The following is a 20,166-nucleotide window of genomic DNA, read 5'->3' on the forward strand; positions in this document are numbered from 1 at the left end:
CTTCAAAATAACAGGATGTCACTTTTTGTGGTTGGTATACATTTTCTTGTGAGTATTTCTGGTCTTACTTGAAGGAATGTGTGCCCCTTGCAGGATACTAATCAGCAAGACATAAGTCTTGCATTTAGTCAGTACTAGATTCGATTTTTAACGTGATTGTAACTATAAACCTCTGCAAGATAACCTGAATACTGTGGAAAGCACATCTGCCAGTGAAAAACATTTTTACTATTTTTATTTGGAAGAACTTATAAAGAAAAAGTGGACTCTTTAAGTTGTGAAACAGCTGAATTTAATACAGTTTAAAATACACATCCACGGAGATATCAACAGATGACTAGTCTTAAGACATCACTCTCCAAATCACACATTTGTTTTATCTCATGGAAAATTAGCAACTGAAAATCATCAATATTTCTGCGTAAACTGTGATAGACCATGACAAATGTAATTTTCAGAGAACTTGATTGATATCCAAGTGGTTAATGCACTAAATGGAGGTAGCGAATCAGTCCGTGAAAGACCCTTTTGCCTCCAGATACTTGTAACATCTGACTTCTCAATTAGTTCCTTTCCAAGGCTTTCATTACAGAAGTAAGTTTATAGCAGCAAATATGCCATATCATCACTACAGAAGCTCTCCAGGACTTTTTTCCTTCAGTTTTATATATATATAATACTCATGCACATATAACTGAACACCTGAAAGCTACTGGTGCCTCTTCTTGTTTTCTATTCACTCCCAACGACTTTTTGGAGGCCCTCTTCATTCCATCATTGTAGGTTAAAACACAGGCTGGAAAACTTCTGCTTTGTATTAACCAAATTGCAGTAAGATTTCTCTTTAGTAGATCATGCATAAATGTAAATTGACTTTCTATTCCCACTTCAGTTTTAAGCTTCCTACAGCCAGCAGTGCATACAGGGGAAAAAGGAACAGACTTTTACAACATACACTGCAGTGATGATTCGAAAACATTTTTCAAGCAATATAGTTTAAACTTCTCCTCAGGTTTGTATTTGTATATAGTGCCCACTGTCAGAAACATGTAGCATAGTGTTGCCATCTACTAACTGCAAATTTCTAGTCTTGAAACAAAGATGCCCACTTCTGCTCACACATTCCTCCACAGTCCTTGCAACTTAACAGAGTAGGAATTCAGCCTTAGTGTTTTCCATTGTCTTTAGACTTTCCTAACTATTTGCAAAATGTACTTTGTCAAGTTTAAAACTAATGTTACTAATCAGACTATAACAAATGAAAAAGTATGGATACGTTCAAAGGGAAAGAGCTGAGGAGATCAAAAGTCTTTGAAGGACTTTCAAGTGCTTCTACAGATTGCTTCTATTACTGTATTTTTAATCTATTAAACAGTATAAAAATTACAAAATATTGCAAAAAGGTAGCAGGAACATTGCTGCGAGTTTTTAAAATGTTTTAGTGGATGCTGTCATAGATGTTGGGGAGTTAATGGCATGGGTTCTTTATACAACTTTGAAAATCCCTGTCCCTCTGCAACATTTTCTGTAAGTAAAAAGAAACCTAGAATATTCATATATATATAAAATAATTTTCTCCACCATCAGGAGTCTTCATGTATTTCTGTTGATATCCTTAAAGAAAATCTCTAAAAGAAAAATAAAACAAGATCAGCTTACGATAAATTAATTTTACAGTTCTGTGATATAAAGTACAAGGAGATAAAACAAAAAAAAAGTATTTAAGTGAAATACATACTGTGAGAAATTAAAAAAAAAGATGGCTTATTTTTCTTAAGAGTCTGGCAGTTGTTTTTTCTGAATTAATAGTTTGGCTTTCTGTGAGCACTTGTTAGGACAAAAAGAGGACAGAATCTAAAAAATCTTTCTGTCATTGTCAAACACTAACATTGGATTTCATCCTATTTTATAGCCTGTAATTTAAAATGTCTGCATTTCTATTTAGTTTAATTCCATCACTTTCTCTTATTTATTGTGTTCACAATATTTATATATAGTTAAACTTTCAATGTTGAACACTTTGGGATCTGTGATCTGAAGCAGATTTATCAACTCATTTAGCTACTCTGAGGACTACAGCATTGTCTGAAAATATGTATCTCCAAAGGAAGAGTTTGACTTTTGATAAAACAGATACCATCATATATGTAGACATCAGAGACTGATGGACTGGCAATAAATACCTCCCCCCCCCAAATGGTAAATTAATGAGCATGCATTTCTGAATGGTACTTCAATATTTTTGTCAGTTTTAGATGGCAATTGTATGTCTTCACTGTGTAATTTTGAACAATTACTTTTTTTTAAAAAGAGTTTTGTTCTGCAGAACCTAGCTTTTTTTTTTTTTTTTTTTTAAGGGAAAGCCCTACACCCATGGTCTATTCAGTACTATCAGTCAAAAGTAAACATTTAGAAATGTTTGCTATCGGTTAGCAAAATATATGTTAACTCTGAATCCTTAGTTGAAAATCGATTTCTGTATATGCTTATGAAAGTTATGTACAGATTATATATATTAACCACTTCCATGCTGAACAAGCACATAAGTGAAGAAACAAGTAAATTAATTACAAAGTTTTACATGATCAGATGTCAAATTTTGGGTTTATACCAGAGGACTCACTATTTTTCCTCCCTTCCCACCTCCACAAATTCTGGATATGGTTTTCAGCAATTTATCACAGCACCAATTGGCTCATATATGTGATCTCGATTATTAGTTCTACAGTTATGCAAGTCCTTGGATCTAGTTTTCGACTTTCTGGGACTCGTGTGAGAAAATGGTATACATGAAAGTCATAGGTATGGGGTATGAAATCTACAGTGATTACAACTGAGTTAGTTCATCTTTGTAATTATGGTATAAAGCAGCAGTTCTGTCTTTTTTACCTTAAGCTCTCTACTCCAGTCTTGCAAAGATCCAACTACTTTATGGAGAAAACAAACATCCAGAAGTCTGAGAAGGATAAGGAGGCCATGATCCTCCTAACACCTACAGTAATATGCAGGAGGTTTTGTCCTCAAATCTCCACAAGGCACTTGCCATGAGTAATGATTTTTATTTTTTTACAAGTTCTTTTGCCAAAGTTAAGCCTCACACTTTGGTATTATGAGCATTTTGTATCCCTCTACCAAACAAAAACCCCATGAAACGGTGCGGCTAGAACATGCTGTGTAAACAACAAGAGCTGGCAAGGCAAAGCTTGAGAAAGTAAGTTCAAGGCGTGCCTTTCACAAATCGTATAAATGTTTTTCTTTTTAACCAATCTAATATTTTTTCTTCCTTAAAGTCAGGCTTGATGCATCACCACATCCAGCTACCCAAACCAGAAGGTTTTCATGTCAATACTTTTCAAAAAGTATTTGATATTCTTCATATTTGTTATTATGTCACCTTTAGAGGCCCTCTTTCTACAAAAAAATTGGTAAATAAGTAGAAGCTATTAATTTACTGAATAATTTTCAAAACCAGACACCTATTAAACTATTAAACTGGTTTATAAAACTGATTTTTATGTTTTAAAACCAAGGGGAAAAACATTCCCATGTATTCCAACTCCAACGTATGAAACTTATTTTCTCCTCAGTCTCTGTTCTGTGTGGAGGGGCTTTGTGAAAATTGCCATATACTTCCTCCAAAGGTCCTATGGTGTAAGTTCCCTAGGTATAGCTTCTTGCTAACAGACTTTTTCCTACAGTCTCTATCCTGTTACAGCATAGAAAGCTTTGGCTCATGGAAAGCTTTGGGTAGACAGAAATCCATTCTGTGACTGATAAAATTTTTTTCTGTATAGCTTTGGTATATCTCGCTGAGATAAAGAATGGTAATTTTCTATTGCATTTGTTGTTATACAATTCATAGCACTTCTTAGTCACTGCTAAAATATGAGGATACCAACCTGAAAATCTCTAATGAATGTTAAAAAGAAGAAGATAAAACCAAAGGCCACTGTCCATTCACAGATCGCACTCACAAAATGATAAGTATAATCCTGATAGAATGAGACATAAAATAAATTTTCAGATAAAACAGCTAAACAAGATAACTGTGGAATGCTATAAAAGCAGACATTTTCTTCTGTAAATTCAACAAATATTCTAAGACTTATGACTCATCATCCCAATACCCTGTTGTATAAAAGTCAATTCAGATTTAGTTTTTACAGAATAGTAAGTATATTTATCAAGGTTGCATTTGTTCCCTTAAGCAACATGTCTTGTGCACTAACATAAAAAATTGTACAAGAAAACTACAATTAGCACAAGGTCAAAACATATCTTGAATATAATTTGCACCTAAAAAAATTTAGTTCTTATGTGAAGGATACCAAAGTGCCCATATTCAAAACTTTTACTCAGAGCCACTGAGTTCAGTAGTACTATCCTTTACAGTAATTTCTCACGATGTTTTAAAATGGAGGATTACCCTTGTATCACAGTTCCTGACAAGATCTTTGTTTTTAAGAAGACCATCATAGAAAACCTATGTAATATGACACAAACAGAATTTAGAGTGTTTCTTAACATGCCATCAACAAATATGCCACGTTTCAGTAAAAACTTTTTCTCATCCTTGCATCTCAAGTAAAAAAAACCTCAAGAGGTAGATATTACTGAGATTATCTAACTTGTGAAGATTTATCTCACAGCTGCCTTGCCACTGTTTGGTTGAAGTACATTTGCCAAGTGCACTTTTATTATGCTCTTCAAGCAGGATATGCTCTGCATTATTTAACCTGTTTTTGAATACCTCCATGTGGCAAAGTTTGTCCAAAAAGAAAACTTACCTATCATAGATCTCATTCTGAGAGCACTCAAATAAATTCAAATACCTGATACTGACTTTAGTATACTTCAGGTCAGACCCCCAATGTTTATCACAATAGTAAAGACTATTTAACAGAAAATGGTGAAAAAGCTGAGAAAACCAATGTTATAAAAAACCTCAAAAACTTCAGAATCAAATTGGCCCACTTTTGTTTCATGTGTGAAGTTCATTTTCAAGAAATGTGCCTATAAAAGGAAGTAGAACAACTCACTTCCAGAATATCTTTTTTTTTTTACAATTTGTTCTATGGGTAAGTTTCAAATGCTTGGTTAAAATGAAAGTCTAACTCTCTGAAGATTGACCCATCCATGATAAGTTTTCTTACCCAAGCCACAGACAGTTTCCTAATGAAGAAATAACTGGAAACCAGCATTGCACAAATTGGTGAAATTTCACGAATCTGTTCATGATAAGGTACTATTTAAAGTCTCTGAAGTGTTTGTAATGCTATACACTTTTAGATAAACATAACAGCATACCCCAAATAATATGATACAGGGTAAATTGGCTACCTAATGAGATTTTACCTTTTCACCTGGAGTCCAATCAATTTTTGACATGGAAATTTGCGAAGCAAACACAATCACTGGGAAAAACACAGTGTAAAGGAAACTATAAAAGTTTAGTAAGTAGCAGTGAAAATGTCTGCTTACAAAAAAAGACCCCTATCTCCCCCTTCTGTAACACAGGAGATCCTGAACAACCAGAATATCAAATCAAAGCATTAAGAAGACAAGTAAATGAAACACATTATTGAAATGTAACTGATAGCAGCAATCAAAAAAAAATTCTGCAAAAAGAAAGGTGTCTGGGAGTTCTTCCAAAATACAGAGGACAAGAGGAGACACTCCAAAACTTAGACCACATTCATGATTTATAACTGTGGGAGTAGAGTCCTGCATTGTTGGAAGGGGAACCATGTTGGTTTCCATTGGTCCACAATAGGTGCCTTGATATATTTGTACAACTTTCTCTCAGGACTGGGGCCCTCTTTAAAAGCCCTTTCACAGCTGCTGAAACCAAAAGCAGGCTGTAGCTGGCTGGCTGATGTGATGATCTGCTGCAACCACTTTTCAACACTGGCAGATCACCTAAAGACCAATAAAATCAATGGGATGACTCTAATTTCAGCAGGCTGTGGGAAAAGCCAGTAAGCGTGCTGAGTGTGTCTCTAGGGGAGGCATCTAATGAAGCCAAATACTCCAGCCAACATGATCAAAAGCATCTGCTTAGGCTTGAAGGAAATCCTGTGTATGCCAACTGTATTTTATATGTCCATGTGTTAGGTTCATTTTAGAAGTTATGCCCCCTGTTTTGCAGGCCTTTCTCTGTACCCTCCTTCAGATGAAAGAGGTTGGAAAGTTGGTCTAGCTTTATTATCATATGATCCTATGAAGAACACTGGGGCATTAGATTTAAATATACCACTGAAAGAAGAGGTATAGCTTTTTAGAAGACCCTGAAACTCATCGTTATGCTATTAATGGTGTCTCGACATGCTAGATGCATCATTATAGCAGAAATAATAGAGAGACCTAAGCAAAGACTGTAACCTCATTTTCATCCTTTATCAGCAATGGTTTAACTTAAAAGGAAAATCATGAACACATAAAGGGAAAACCGTGGGATACACCATAAAGGATACTGGGAATGAAAGCAATGCATGATATTACAGATATGGCCATCCTTATGTGACACACAAAGTAAGTGTTCCATTGTGGACAGGACTTGTAAGAGATTATAGACTGAAGTGTAATGTATACAACACCCGAGCCAAATGCCACCAAAGCTCCTATGTCATGGACACTGGTTACAGACAGCTCCTGGAAAGAGAATCAGCACAATGGTTAGCTGCTACTACTTGTACAGAGCTTTTCTAACATGGCTCTCATGATTGCTCCTATCAAACTGCCACAGCTTCCCTAAAAAGCCCATCACACTCAACCCCTACAGAATCTGGGAAATTTTGCTACATCTGCTATGGTAAGCCTCCTAAGCTTTCTAGTCAAAGACAGGAAGATCTCTCTTTAATCATGTGTAATGTCTAACAGGCAAAACCAGACCTGCTAAGACCTGGCCTTATTCATTAAGGGCTATGGGATTTTTCCTTCCATATCCAATTATCTTCTTAAAGCTAACCCTCCACTGTCTTTCATTTCTGTATTTCAAGCATTGTGTTATTTAAAACAGAGAACAAACACCTTATTCATGACCATTACTTATTTTCTCAGAAACTCTTTTGCTTTTAGAGGGCACACTCCTAGTGTTTTCTCCCACCTAATTCCTCACTTTTGCTAAGTGTTCAGAGACCACTACTATTAAAACTCCATGCTACCTACCATATCTTACCTTGAAGCAAAAAGGGTGAAAAAAATGTCCTTACAACTAACTATGCTACTTAAAAGACTCACTACAAGTGGCACAAGATTTGAGTAAATAAAAGCAAACCTTAAGTATTTCCAGTATAATTTCACACTGAAGCCTTTTTAACAAAATAGATATTTTGCTTTGGGGAAAGAGAAAATGAACTGATGCCCAATAGTGTCAATCAGCTCTACTACAATACCCAGGTATGGTGCTACCTCACCTGCTGGGGAAAAATAAGTGTTAAGAAAGTTTGTGTACATGACTCTGAATTTTCTGCATGACCCACTGATTAGAGGGACTAGACTGAATGCTAAAGAAATAACTTCTAAGTCCAGCTTTTCTTTGGTCTCCTGACCTGAAACAATCACCTGACCTTGAGCAAATCTCACAGCCTCTTCATGTCTCATACTGGTAAATGAGCATAAGAGTGTACTGTTCACTAGTTGTACACTACACAGTTAAAAGACCGAAGACTTGCAAGCCACCATTTCCATCTTCCTGGGCAACTAAGCATGCTCAAAAATCTGCTAGATTAGATCCTTAGCTAGATTAGATCCTCACTGTGTTCTGAACCCTTCCTACAAACTGCACTTCACATGGAAAGTCAGGTCAAAGCAGAGGAAAGAGAAATTAGGTGGGGAAGGAGTTTATAAACAGGCAATGAGAGGCAACAGAGATTAGATAAGAACCAATGTTATAACTGTCAAGGGGCCCCTTTGGAAACTTTAGGATCAAAGTTTCTGCTTCCCCGACTCTCCCAAGTTATTTTGCATTCCTGATTTATCTTTTCCTTATTGAAGCTGAGTTTGTTTTCTATTTCAGTCAAGCAACACTGTTCCCCATCATCTAACTTTTTTTGTGCCACATATAAATCTAATCAATAAGAGTACAGATATTTAAAAGTACAATAGCATGCTTAGAATAGACTGCAGTGCCTGTAGTGTTTGCAATCCACACACACTGCCTGGAGGTAAAACTAAAAAGAGCAAGATATCCATCTAAGTCAGAGGTTTTTATCTGAAAATACCATGTCAATTACACGCGAAATTGTATTGGCTGCTGAAGCCCTGACAATCTTTACTTTCAGTTTATCTGTATGTTGTCAAGTCACTATAGGAGCACAACAGTATTTACCAAAATGTTCCCCAAGGTAGACCATCCTTTAAAAGAAATAATTCAGCTGTTTCCACAGATTTAAAGGCAGTATCTCAAACTACCTGCCAATTAAACTTGACTTGATTCTCAGCTGAAGTTTTCAGTGCAATTGTCCTAATACTTTTTCGTGTCAGAATCTACCCTATTACATGCTTCCTCACTAGAAAAGGTGGAATAATCTGTTTCAATATTGTTCCTCTCTATTGAATTTTCTTTCAGACACTGAGGGCTGGACTTCTTTGATTTATGATGAGATGTCTTATCCTTTCTGGCAAAGTAAATGGTAATTCTACACATCTCTACATGTCTCTATCAAAAGACTTAACATGTTGTTATGCCATCCCCTACAGACTCAAAACAATGGGCTAATATTGTGCTCAATGCTCTAACCTGTCAGATAAGTCTAGTTTATTCTGTCGAAAATGCTGCTAGTGTGCGTGCCATCATTCAGGTAAAAATACAGGTGCTTTTGCTAGTCTGACTTATTCTGCCCTACCTGACTGTAAGCAAGCTAAACTGTGAATAGCAAAGCCTTTTTACAGTACAATTTTCATAGTAAAAATTTTACAGCAAAAGCATCTATATTAAGTTGTTTTCTAGTACAGATATATTACAAGACAAGCATGCACAAAACCCCTTACTGACATAACTGTACAAGCAAAAAATATAGTATATAGGGAGAAAGCAAATCTGTCTTTTTAAAGCTACTGAAAAAAGGCAGGAGCAAGAAAGACATTCTTACTACATTTGCCAAGTATCCACACTGGGATAATGTTAACCACTCTTATCTATTTAATTTTTTAACTGGTAAAACAACTTTAGTTTCATTTATGATATGAAATTTACAGTCATACCTGAAAATTTGCAACTATGCCCATTCCAATACAGCCCATCAATCCAATACATAATGAAAACATGTTGCACGAAGACCTAACAAAGTGCGATGACTCATTTTGCTTCTCTATTAATAAATATCTGATGTACATTGTAATTACACCTGAAAAACAAAAAATACATATTTTGTTCAATGATAATATATTGCTTACATTTTAACACCTTGCCCTGTAACACATTAGCATACAGAATAAAATTATAAGCATAATATAATAAATAATACTGCCTTTAACTCTACTGGGATGAAGAAGAAAGGTAGTGAATTTCAGATGTATTACATTCAGATAGAACTGTCTTAACATTATCTTAGTCTTAACATCGCACATTAATGTTATCTAGAAATAACTGCACATCACTTCAAGAAAAAAACTAATTTAAATCCCATTTTCCTGTGCGTTTTAGGCACAGAGGCATTGGCATTCTACATTAGGAATAGATGTTACAAGGAGATGAACCATAAGCTGGAAGTGGGAGAATTTATTCTGCTCCGATATGCAGTCTTGTACCAGAACTATATCTCCTTATAATGGATGCCCTGAAGAATTAATACATTTTTGTAGAGTGGAAACAGAAAAAAATATAACTAGCTGTGTATCCAGAAAATATTTTCAAAGCTTTTAGGCCAATTCTGGCTGCTCTTCAGTACAACAGTGTCCCCAGACTACTACATGCAGATTTTATTCCAGCCTACGTGACCCCAGTATGCAGTTCACTGCTGAAAAACACCTCTACTTAGAAGATCATGGTTCATCAGGATATAATAAGCTGTACCACAGTTCAATAATACAGAACATAGTTTCAGTCTATCTACAGTTGAAAAAATAAATCAGGTAACTTTGTCCAGGCACTATGAGGTTACATGAAACACACCAAGATAGCGTGACTGAATGAGGCTCTTAGAAAAGGTAAAACATGTCATTTTTACTTTGCATAAAGGCCATCATGGACTACATGTATACAGAGGTACACAGCTCTTGATCCTCCATCCCCTAGAAGTGAATAGAAAATGCCAAACTGCCTGATTCAATGCTAGTAGACATTTAGTAGAGGAGTAGGCATCTTGCAGAGGAAACCAGGTATTGCTTCAACACTGTTCTTCCCTTTGCTGCAGCATCCTAGAACCTAATGTCTCCCTACATCAAAGATACAGTTTTTGCAAAGTAATTATGCCATCTTTCTTCCACTTTTTATTCCAGCTGCATTGACTACTTTGCACTGATGAGGTGCTGTTAAGAGATGGAAGTGCCTCTAAGCCTCCACTTACTGACCCAAAGGACCTGGCCCTCTAGATATTACTTCATCTATCTGATACTACCATTTGACTGTGGAGTACTTTTTCTGCAGAATATTGTATGGACTGCAATGTAAGCAGACAGCTTTTGCTAGTTTCCATTTATTTGCTGTGTTCAAACCAAGTACCTTATACATACCTAAAAGTGCTGAAATATTAATCATAAAACCAAAGATACCACTCTCTGGAGGTTTAGTTCCAGTGTCACTATAGCAGAAGAGAAAGAAATTAAAAGTTAATTGAAATCCGTGAAACGTAAATGAGATGTACATATGAAACCCCAAGAGAAATGTAACTTGCGTGAACTGCTGCTACGTGCGTAAGACATTTAAACATATAAATTGGAATGTTGTCTGCTGCACACTTAAGCTCCATTTGTAGTACTGAATCTTTCTTTTTAGAAAGAAATCGTATTTTTAGAGCATACTATTTGAACTGTATTTCTTCCTTTTCTGTATGCAATATGCAGAGATGTGACAGAGCGATACTTTTCTCATGAATGACATAAATGATTACATAAATGACATTTTAGAAATGACATTACTTTATCTGCTAAATTAACACCATGACGGAGTAAAACATATCATTAGATATGGCATTCAGTATCCTAAAATGTGACAGAATTGGGCTTAATTTCCTTATTTGTTTGAAAGGACTTTACCCCAGGAGAGCAATTGTGTTCCAATGCCTGGGAACGTTCCTAGGCACTGTTTAATTTTCTAACGTAGATACAGATTAAGAGTACTCTAGGCCCAAGGTGTTGTCTCTTCTGCTGAAGCAATTCACCCTTATAGGGGATAATTAGAAGTTCACTGGGACAGACAGATGGAGCATGAGTGTAAGAATATCTACAGAATTTATACACATACATACATGCACACATATATGAAAAATGTCATATATACAAAATAAATGTTATTTAGAAAATGGAATAACTTCATCATAGAATGCTTTTCCCTCTTTTCCCTACGTATGTGCAAACACCCACCCCAGAAAATGCCCTTTTCTCACAGGAAGGACATATTCCTAGGAGTATGTGGGTTCATGTTCCCTTGAGCAGGGATCTTTTATACAAGGTGAGTGCTCTGTTGAAAGAAGAATACTGCAATGCCGTCACCTCTTTACGCTATTTTTCCTTGTCTAACGTACAACCAGTTGATATCTATTTGATCAGGCTCTGTTGGTCAAGCCAATGTAAAACATGTAGCTCACAAATCTTTACATAATTTGGATGCGAGCTCAGTTTTCAGTTACTCAGCAGTACCAAGAGGCACGACTGTGTGTGTAAACAGAGGCACCCAAGGAACTCTATTGTCAGAAACGTAAACACGTACAGATTTTAGCTAATGTCCAAGTTCAGTGGAAACTGAGCAAAGATTCTGAGAACAAAACTTTCTCTTAGGTGTATGATGGGACAAGTAGGTACTAGCTAGAGATTTTTTTTAATGTGATTCAAGAAGATGTTCTAAACTTCTGAACCTACCACTGAGTGCAGCCAAAATGACAGGTGCTCAGCATGAATGCCTGTGTTCTTAACACCCAAAAGAGAAAGCACTCTCTACATAAGCCATCATTCTTAAATATTTTGACAATTTTGTTAAGTTCAAGCCAGAAGAGTATGACCATATGAAAATACTTAATTTTTTTGAAATTAATATTTGCTCTCAAACCTCTGCTATGTTACAGAGGCATTTGTGTAATCAGTTGCTAAGATGATTTATCAAGAACGGGAGGAAGCTTAGGGTGAAGGGAGAATCCTTTTCTATGAAGAGCTGATGCAAAAAATAGAGAAAAATCTTGTATTTCTTTTGACTAGATTGGTTCCAAATTCTTAGACAACAAAAGCTTGGACCAGGCTTTTAGACAAGTTTTTACAACAACTTCTCAGGCATTAAGAATCGCTATTCATCTGTATTTTCTTGTTGTAAGGCTTTCTGAAGACTTGTTCCAGCTTGTACTCTGTATTAGTCTTGTTTCTCTTTGATAGTGGAATTGATGAAAACAGTACAGTAACTCTCATTTTTTTGTTTGATGCTTCTGAAAAATCATCTTAATCCATGCTTCATTTAGCCCATTTTTTAACCTTGAACTTCACATATTTTCCTCATGTTTCTGGAGTGTTTTCATTAATACGACAAAGGACTCCATTTAAAAAGTGGGCCACTTGTGACAATCTTGAAGGACTTTTGCAAATCAGAAACTGCTCTATGCTAAGTACAGGACTGTGATCACTTCAAAGCTTTTGAAGGACTTTAGGTGAGAAGAGAATGGAATCGGCACATGCAAAGAAAGCCATGTGAAGTTCTTGGAACACTTCACATCATAAGAGCAATCCAAATAACCTGAAATTGCACTGAACTCCATTCATTTTTTAATTAAAGCTTTTCTCAAGCTAAAGCTTTATGGGTGAATTTTGCTATTGTTGATTTTTAAACTTAATAATGTTAGATGTATGCTTTCAAGAAATTTCATACCAAGAATACTACATCATATCTACAATGTATTTACAAAGTACTGCACTGGACTTTCAAGGACACAATCTTTTTAATGCCGTATTTTCCACTAAAAAATCCCTGAAGCTAAATGAAGACTTAGGTACATTTTTGTTTTACTTCTGGTCTGCTGCTTTGGAAAAAAAGAAAAAAAAAAGTATTTGTGACAGTTACTTTCTTTTCATGAAAAAGAAAAAAGCAAATGGCACATATGAAACAAAAACATGTGCTCACTTATTTGCAATGGTGCATAAGTGAGCACAACCACCGTGGAAAAGACAAGGAACCTTGTATGAAACTGACAGCATTTGTGTCACCATCTCTTGTAGTAGAATTCTACAAACAGTCAGTCTTCTGAAGAGTGGAAAGACAAGAAGGTAGAAGAGACAGGGAATAAATATTTTAGGGTCAAAAGACTCATCATCATCAAATTTTCTTCACAGCCATCATAAAGTATATCTCTCCAAACTCAAGTCCCAGATTTTTGAAGGAGGATGATTATATTCTGCCTACAGGGATTCTGATTGATCCAGAGGTACTAACTGGCAGCAAATACCTTAAGGAAAATTCCCTTTACTCTTTCACTGAGAATTCAAACCACCAAACAGCCGCCCCAGTACATCCAAATTAGTTTCGATTTTGAGTAGTATGAGCAAAAGAACTAATTTGGGCAAAAGCTAATAATCTTTTAGGCCTCGGTTGCTAGAAAACACAAAATCATATTAATTTTTATCTACCCAGAAATGTATTTATATGGTTTACTTGATGACACATTAGCACAGTTTCAATGACAAATTTAGATGTGGTCTTTCTCTCACTGTGACAGCTGTTACATGGTAAACAAATAAAATTAACACGTTACCTCAAGGCATACACAGGGTACTTGAGGAATGTAAAGAAGAATTACAGAAATGTTGAACTAAAATTTGTCAACATTTTTCTCCTTTGTGTAACTGGAATTTCCCCATACAAGCTCTATTTAATTTTTATAGTTCATTTTAAGATATTGCACAACTGAAATGTTGCAACATTCTTCCTCTTTCTTTTTTATCACTCAAAGTTTCACTAAATCACGTTCTTAATCCCATGATTCAGCTTCTTAGGCTAAAGCAATGACCTGCAAAATAAGAATATGAACTATGGTATGACTATTGGCCTGCGTACTTAGAAGGAATCATCATATTACTCCCAAGTGCAGATCCTACAAAGATCATATGCTTAGACCATGCACCTTTAGAATTATTACAGATTGTTCATGAACAGTCAATGTATATTCTTAGTTCAAATGTTGTGTTAAAAGGATGTAAAATAAATAAGACATCTGTCTTCTAAAAAACTTTACTCTAGCAAATGCAGAGGGCCTGAAATGTGAGTGGGTTTGGTTTTTTTTAATCACTGACACAGCATCATATGTCTTGGGTTTTTTTAGGGAATGTGGACATTCATTGTGATTCCTTAGTTAAAGGGTAAGAATGATTTTTTTCAGTGAGATGTTCAGTTAGATTGATATAAGTATGGCAGCTGTGATACATTCATCAGAGTTACACAGCTGTGACTTGTAGGTTTGGTCTACCTCTTTATAAAAAGAATGACACTTACAATTGAGATATCTGGGCTGTCAAAAACTTGACTGCAAACACAGTTATACAGAAAAAACCCATCCTGTTCTCTCATATATTTTATTCAAGGACATGGCTTCAACATAAGAAACATAATTTGTCAAATTTCTTACTACAGGACCTCAAAATCCTTCTGAGCACAAACCAATGTGGACACAGTTATATTAAATGGTTAATTTTTCTTGGTTAAAAATGGATAAATTGCACTGGTTACAAGCACTTCTTTGTCAGTAAAACTGTGTATGTAATCAAGGAAGAGCATGAGTATAACCACAATTGTTAAGGCAGTAGGGTATTTGTGCGTGTACAAGAACAAGTCTTTCCAAGAGCTGAGTCCAGATTTGGGCAGATAATCTAAAAAGTTTTGCTAACATAAGCATGAAGCCCAACTTTCTTTGGCTCAATTTGAATGAAGCTCAACTTTCTTGTGGGTTGCGGTGTCATTTGCACCATCTCACTTGCTTATGATGACAGACCCTAATTTTCAATCAAATTTATGTGTATGTACAAATCAGGTTAGCAGTCTTCTGAAACTATGCACGTCCAGAAAGTCCTTCAAGGAATTAGGTCTAGAGGTATCTGGAAAGACATATTTGAAAGTCTTTTTTAGATCTTCAATATATCAGAGACCACTTTTGGATTTCTGGCTTACCTTTAATCTATTAAGAGCTAAATACTAGTAATTTCACAGCTCAGATTTAAATGCTAACATAAGCAATGTATAAACAATGATTTATACAGAATTGCATTTACATGACTAAGGTTATAGAAAAGAGATGCCAGTCATTTTTCAGGGAGCCTTTTACACTCATTGTTCCTGTACTGAAATTGTAAAAACGTGTGTTTGTGGGTGTGTGTGTCCTACAAAAGCTATTGCAGGGCTTCAAGTCCTGTCACTATCCGGTGCAGTTTGCCCAAGTTCTAGCATTACACAAGCAAAACTACATTTCCACCACTGATTCCAGCGCAGTTACTTTAAGTTTTGCTAGGATCAGGCCTGCAGCACACTTTGGCTCTAGCAGAAAACTGTTTCAGGTCCTTTCTACCATGTCCATCAGCACTGGGGTCTTGTGGGTCTCCGAGAGGACTGGGTGCTAGAGGTGTGATGGGTGACAGGAGCGCACAGCTGGCCCCTGCTCTGCCTCCCCTCACAGGAAGGCCCTGCCAACGCTGCCTCTCCTCCTCCGGGGAACCCCACATCCGCGCCGGGGCCCCGGCCCCGGCCGCGGGGGGAAGGAGCCGCGGAGCCGGCGGTGAAGGAGCCCGTCAGCACCTCCTGGCTAAGCCGCCGCCTCACTGCCCGGGCGTCACCCCCCGCGCCCCGCCGGCACCTCAGCCTCACCTGATGTAGGGGACGAGGGGCTCGACGTGGCCCGCCAGCACGGCGATCATATAGGAGATGATGAAGGCGGCCGAGGACCAGCTGACGAGCAAAGCGGGGACGAAAGCCACGCCGGGCATGCAGCACAGCATCGCCGGCGGCTGCCCTGCCCCGGGCATCAGCGGCTGGGGCGGGAGCCCCCGGCAGGGCTCCGTGGCGGCGCCCTGAAGTCACGGACCGTGACCGAGGACTTGCGGGACGCGCACACACACACCCCGGCCGGTTCGCACCCACCCGCCCGCCCCACACGTGTCTTTCTCCGCCAGGCAGAGGCGCTGCGCCCTCCAGCAGCCCCAGGGATCCCGCGCCGCCCGCAGCCTTCCCTCCACTCTCGTTTCTCCTCAGCGCTCCCCCTGGGGGGCAGCGCTCGCGCCCGCCCCGCCCGCCGCGGCTAACAGCCGCCAACGGCAAACGGCCCAGCCGGCCCGGCGGGGTGCCCCGGGCGGTGGGGAGCGAGGGGGCCGGCCGAGGTGGTCCCGTTCGCCTTACACCTGTGGAGAGTTTCCGATCGACGACGGAAAGTCTCCCCACAGCCCCGGCCCCGGCCCCGGCCCCGGGCGGCCTCGGTCGCTGCCGGCTCTCCGGGCCGCACACGCCCTGGTCGGGGCCACGGAGGCGGGCTGTGCTGGCGGGGAGTGCTTGGCAGGGCCTGCGGAAGGTGCGGGCGGTATGTGCGTTCACAGGTGTCTTTAAAAGGAAAAGGGCTAAAAAGGCAGTCCACTGTTTGCGTTTATCGCTATGGGTTTCGCAGCTTGCGCTCGCTGCGAGGCCGGCTGTGCTGGCGAGAAGCCCGCGGAGATCCCGGGATGGGGCACGGGCACGGGAGGCACAAACTGGTTCAGAAACCCTGGGGTTTGAAGGTCTCGTTGTGGAGTCCTACATGGTACAAAACTCATCTACCTTGGACTTTCATTTCAAGCACGTAACGTAGCCTTGATCTGCAAATCTTCTGGCGGATTCACTTTTTCACACGCTCTGAGGGAAACCACAGTTGAATTCAAAATCATGCTGTGTTCTGCATTTTCGCTTTGGTTTAACCTGAAGCCATGGACAATCTGTCAAGGTTGTTTCTATTTCCTTGACTTATATTTATCTGCTTCCCAAACTAACATCCAAATGCATGGTCACCATTCTGAAACACAGACAAATATGTGCACATTCCACCTCTCTCCTTTTGTCTCCTTGAAAATTTATTGAGAGTCTTGTCTTGCTACCTTCAGTACACATTCCGTGTGGTGGAAGCATAGCAAGTTAGAAGGTGAGTACTCTGCATGCCTTTGGGGATATTAGGAAGCGAGACAGAAATTTAATAAAAGGACTTGGGATAGTGTACGTTAGTGTAAGTACAAAAAAGTAAACACACCAATTATTCTACTGCTAATACTGGAGGTACTCTACACCCTACGCCTTTTGGCAGTAGCATGTTGCTCACATTCTTAACGTATAACTTGAGTCTAACAATTCACTGATACTTCATTATTACACTCGAGCACTTCTTAAAAAAAAAAAACAAAAAGCCCATCCCTTTTCATACTGGCTAATAATGCTTGTGTACTACTCTGAAAGAGAGGTATTCTAGGTATAGGGAAAGCAGGGGTTTGGGAAAAAAACCCAAAAACAACAAAAAAAGCCAAACTACAAATTCATACTTAATCTTTCTATAGGTAATCTATCTTCTAGTAATTTTGAGTGGCAGAAATTTCTGGCTGAAAGAAAGGGTTTATTTCTTTTTAAGTTAGAGATACAAAAATAATGGAATGAAATTAATATTTGAGCTGTCTTAATATATGCTGATTTAAAACTTTTTGTTTAATTACACCTCACTATCAGGTATCTGATAGTGAGGTGTAGTGAGGTTTTTTTCCCTTGAAACAGAAAATTAAAAGAAATACTATACAGGCACTATATCTAGTCTCTTTGGTAAATAAATACACTGCAGAAATTTATTGATGTTCACTGTATTTATAGAAGTAGAATTTGACTTTTTTTTTTTGTCAGTAATGTAGTATTCCACTTTGGTTCCTTGTAGAAAGAGGATAGGATTCACTTTATTTACTGCATCAACATTTAAGTGACATTGTTGAAAAAATGTTTCATCCATCGTTCTGCAAAATCTCATTATACTAACTATAGTTTTGTAAGTAGTAAATAACTCACTCTTAAGTGAGAGTTGAGTATTTAAATTCTTCACATGACTTTTGGCAGTGCCCAGACATTATTTGGAGTGAAAGAAAAAGACATGTCTTTGGTTCAAGCAGGTGGTAACTTACTGTTTGGCGATCACTAGCAAAGGCACTTTGTTGCTGTGTAAACATTTATTACAGCTCGTGATGTTTCTTTATACTTTTATGGTAGGAGGTAGTCAGTAATGACATGCAATTTGAGCGGTGATCTTTAATTTGTTTTTGTTGGCAGAATTAGTACATTGTTCTTCAAAAGATAATTAGGAGCTGCAAGGAGTAACAAGGTTACTCACAAACTTGGGGGAAGTAATTTTATTTACTGGACTTGAGAACATTAGTGTGGTATTTCAAAGAAGGTCTATGTATTTTGATTTATTGTGCTTTGGACAAATTATATTAAAACACTGGCAGTATACAAATATAAAATAACTATGGACTTTAATGTAGCTTCACTGGATTTTTGTAGATGAAAAATTAGAGAGGTGCCAGCAATGTGTGCTCACAGCCCAGAAAGCCAACCGTATCCTGGGCTGCATCAAAAGAAGCATGGCCAGCAGGTCAAGGGAGGTGATTCTGCCCCTCTACTCCACTCTGGTGAGATCCCACCTGGAGTACTGCCTCCAGCTCTGGAGTCTCCAGTACAAGACAGACCTATTGGAGTGGGTCCAGAGGAGGGCCACAAAAATGACCAGAGGGCTGGAACACCTCTCCCGTGAAGAAAGGCTGAGAGAGTTGGGGTTCTTCAGCCTGGAGAAGAGAAGGCTCCAGGGAGACCTTATTGTGGCCTTGCAATACGTAAAGGGGGCTTATAAGAGAGATGGAGAGAGACTTTTTACCAAGGTCTGTAGTGACAGGACAAGGAGTAATGGTTTTAAACTGAAAGAGGGTAGATTTAGGCTAGATATAAGAAAGAAATTATTTACAATGAGAGTAATGAGACACTGGAACAGGTTGCCCAGAGAAGTTGTGGATGCCCCATCCCTGGAAGTGTTCCCACGTCAGGTTGGAGGGGGCTTTGAGCAACCTGGTTTAGTGAAAGATGTCCCTGCCTGTCACAGGGGGGTTGGACTAGATGATCTTTAAAGGTCCATTCCAATCCAAACCATTCTATGATTCTGTGGTTTAACAAAGTGATCGGACTACTTCCTTTATTTCTAAAACATTGATATAAATTTATACTTGTCAGTGCAATATCATATTACAATCATTAGAAAAATAGATGTGTCAAGATGTGCAAATAATAATATCCATGTCAGTGATTTGAAAACATATGAAGGTAAAGGAAATAGTCATGGAAAAGGCCTAAAATAGGCTATGCTGGTGGTACTTGTATCCCCACTTTTCTTCTATTTTATTCACAACCTGGTTTCCATGGATTTTATATTTATTATATGTAACTATTTTCTTTATCACATCACCTTCTGAGGAAAGTCAGGTAATTTCAGTTAGCTAAGGTGCATAAAGAGATCTTCTGTGCAAAGTGTCATGTAAGAAGCTCATTGTTGTGTTATGTCACCTATATAGCACTCTTCAGTTTTTAAAATATTGTGTCCTAGAATAAATTTTGCCTTGGCACCTGCAATCTGAAAATGATTATATACTGATTTTTAAATCTATCTATCTCCCATTCTGCTCTCCTTACTGTCCATAGCTGTATTTGATTAAAAAAAAAATGCACTCATTATTCGAATGCAGTCATGCTGCCTTGTGGGTGCATACTCCATGGGCTTTTTCAACTGCTGGTGAAAAGTTTATTTATTTGCCATTGGCAGGCATTCTCTTCTTAACAGAAAATACAGGTAGCTAAAAACAATTTGGGAGGAAGGGCTGGCTTGAAGGCTCAGGGATTGAAGCAATAGCAGGGCAATCACGTTTTCTAGATACATAAGCGTCTCACTTTGAGCATGGATAAAAAGAATATTGAGTAGTACCTTCTAAATCTAGACAGGTTACGTG

General features: G+C 38.1%; 1 protein-coding gene across 2 annotated transcripts; it reads right to left on the reverse strand.

The window, feature by feature from the left end:
* Window positions 1-314: 314 nt before the first annotated feature.
* Window positions 315-16,242, reverse strand: DRAM1 (DNA damage regulated autophagy modulator 1). Of its 2 annotated transcripts, none has more exons than XM_075491703.1 (7): window positions 15,989-16,242; window positions 10,675-10,742; window positions 9,205-9,347; window positions 6,474-6,651; window positions 5,356-5,414; window positions 3,900-3,992; window positions 315-903 (listed from the first exon to the last, which is right to left on the reverse strand). In XM_075491703.1, exons 1-7 carry the CDS (start codon window positions 16,144-16,146, stop codon window positions 895-897), a joined length of 708 nt encoding a protein of 235 aa, XP_075347818.1. In that variant the 5' UTR covers window positions 16,147-16,242; the 3' UTR covers window positions 315-894. The 2 variants fall into 2 exon arrangements, with proteins under 2 accessions (XP_075347818.1, XP_075347817.1); XM_075491702.1 differs by having other exon boundaries at window positions 315-1,628.
* Between the last annotated feature and the right edge of the window lie 3,924 nt (window positions 16,243-20,166).

Source organism: Mycteria americana, chromosome 1, assembly GCF_035582795.1.
Source record: "Mycteria americana isolate JAX WOST 10 ecotype Jacksonville Zoo and Gardens chromosome 1, USCA_MyAme_1.0, whole genome shotgun sequence".
Lineage (NCBI taxonomy): Eukaryota > Metazoa > Chordata > Aves > Ciconiiformes > Ciconiidae > Mycteria > Mycteria americana.

Bases quoted from the DNA above. Each gene is read 5' to 3' on its own strand.
- DRAM1 (XM_075491702.1), bottom strand. From the start codon at position 16,146: ATGCCCGGGGCAGGGCAGCCGCCGGCGATGCTGTGCTGCATGCCCGGC. The intron at 10,743-15,988 runs GTGAGGCTGAGG...CTTCTGCTATAG, and splicing joins CCCCTCGTCCCCTACATCAG to TGACACTGGAACTAAACCTC. The intron at 5,415-6,473 runs GTATCCTTTATG...TGTTTTTCCCAG, and splicing joins ATGCATTGCTTTCATTCCCA to TGATTGTGTTTGCTTCGCAA.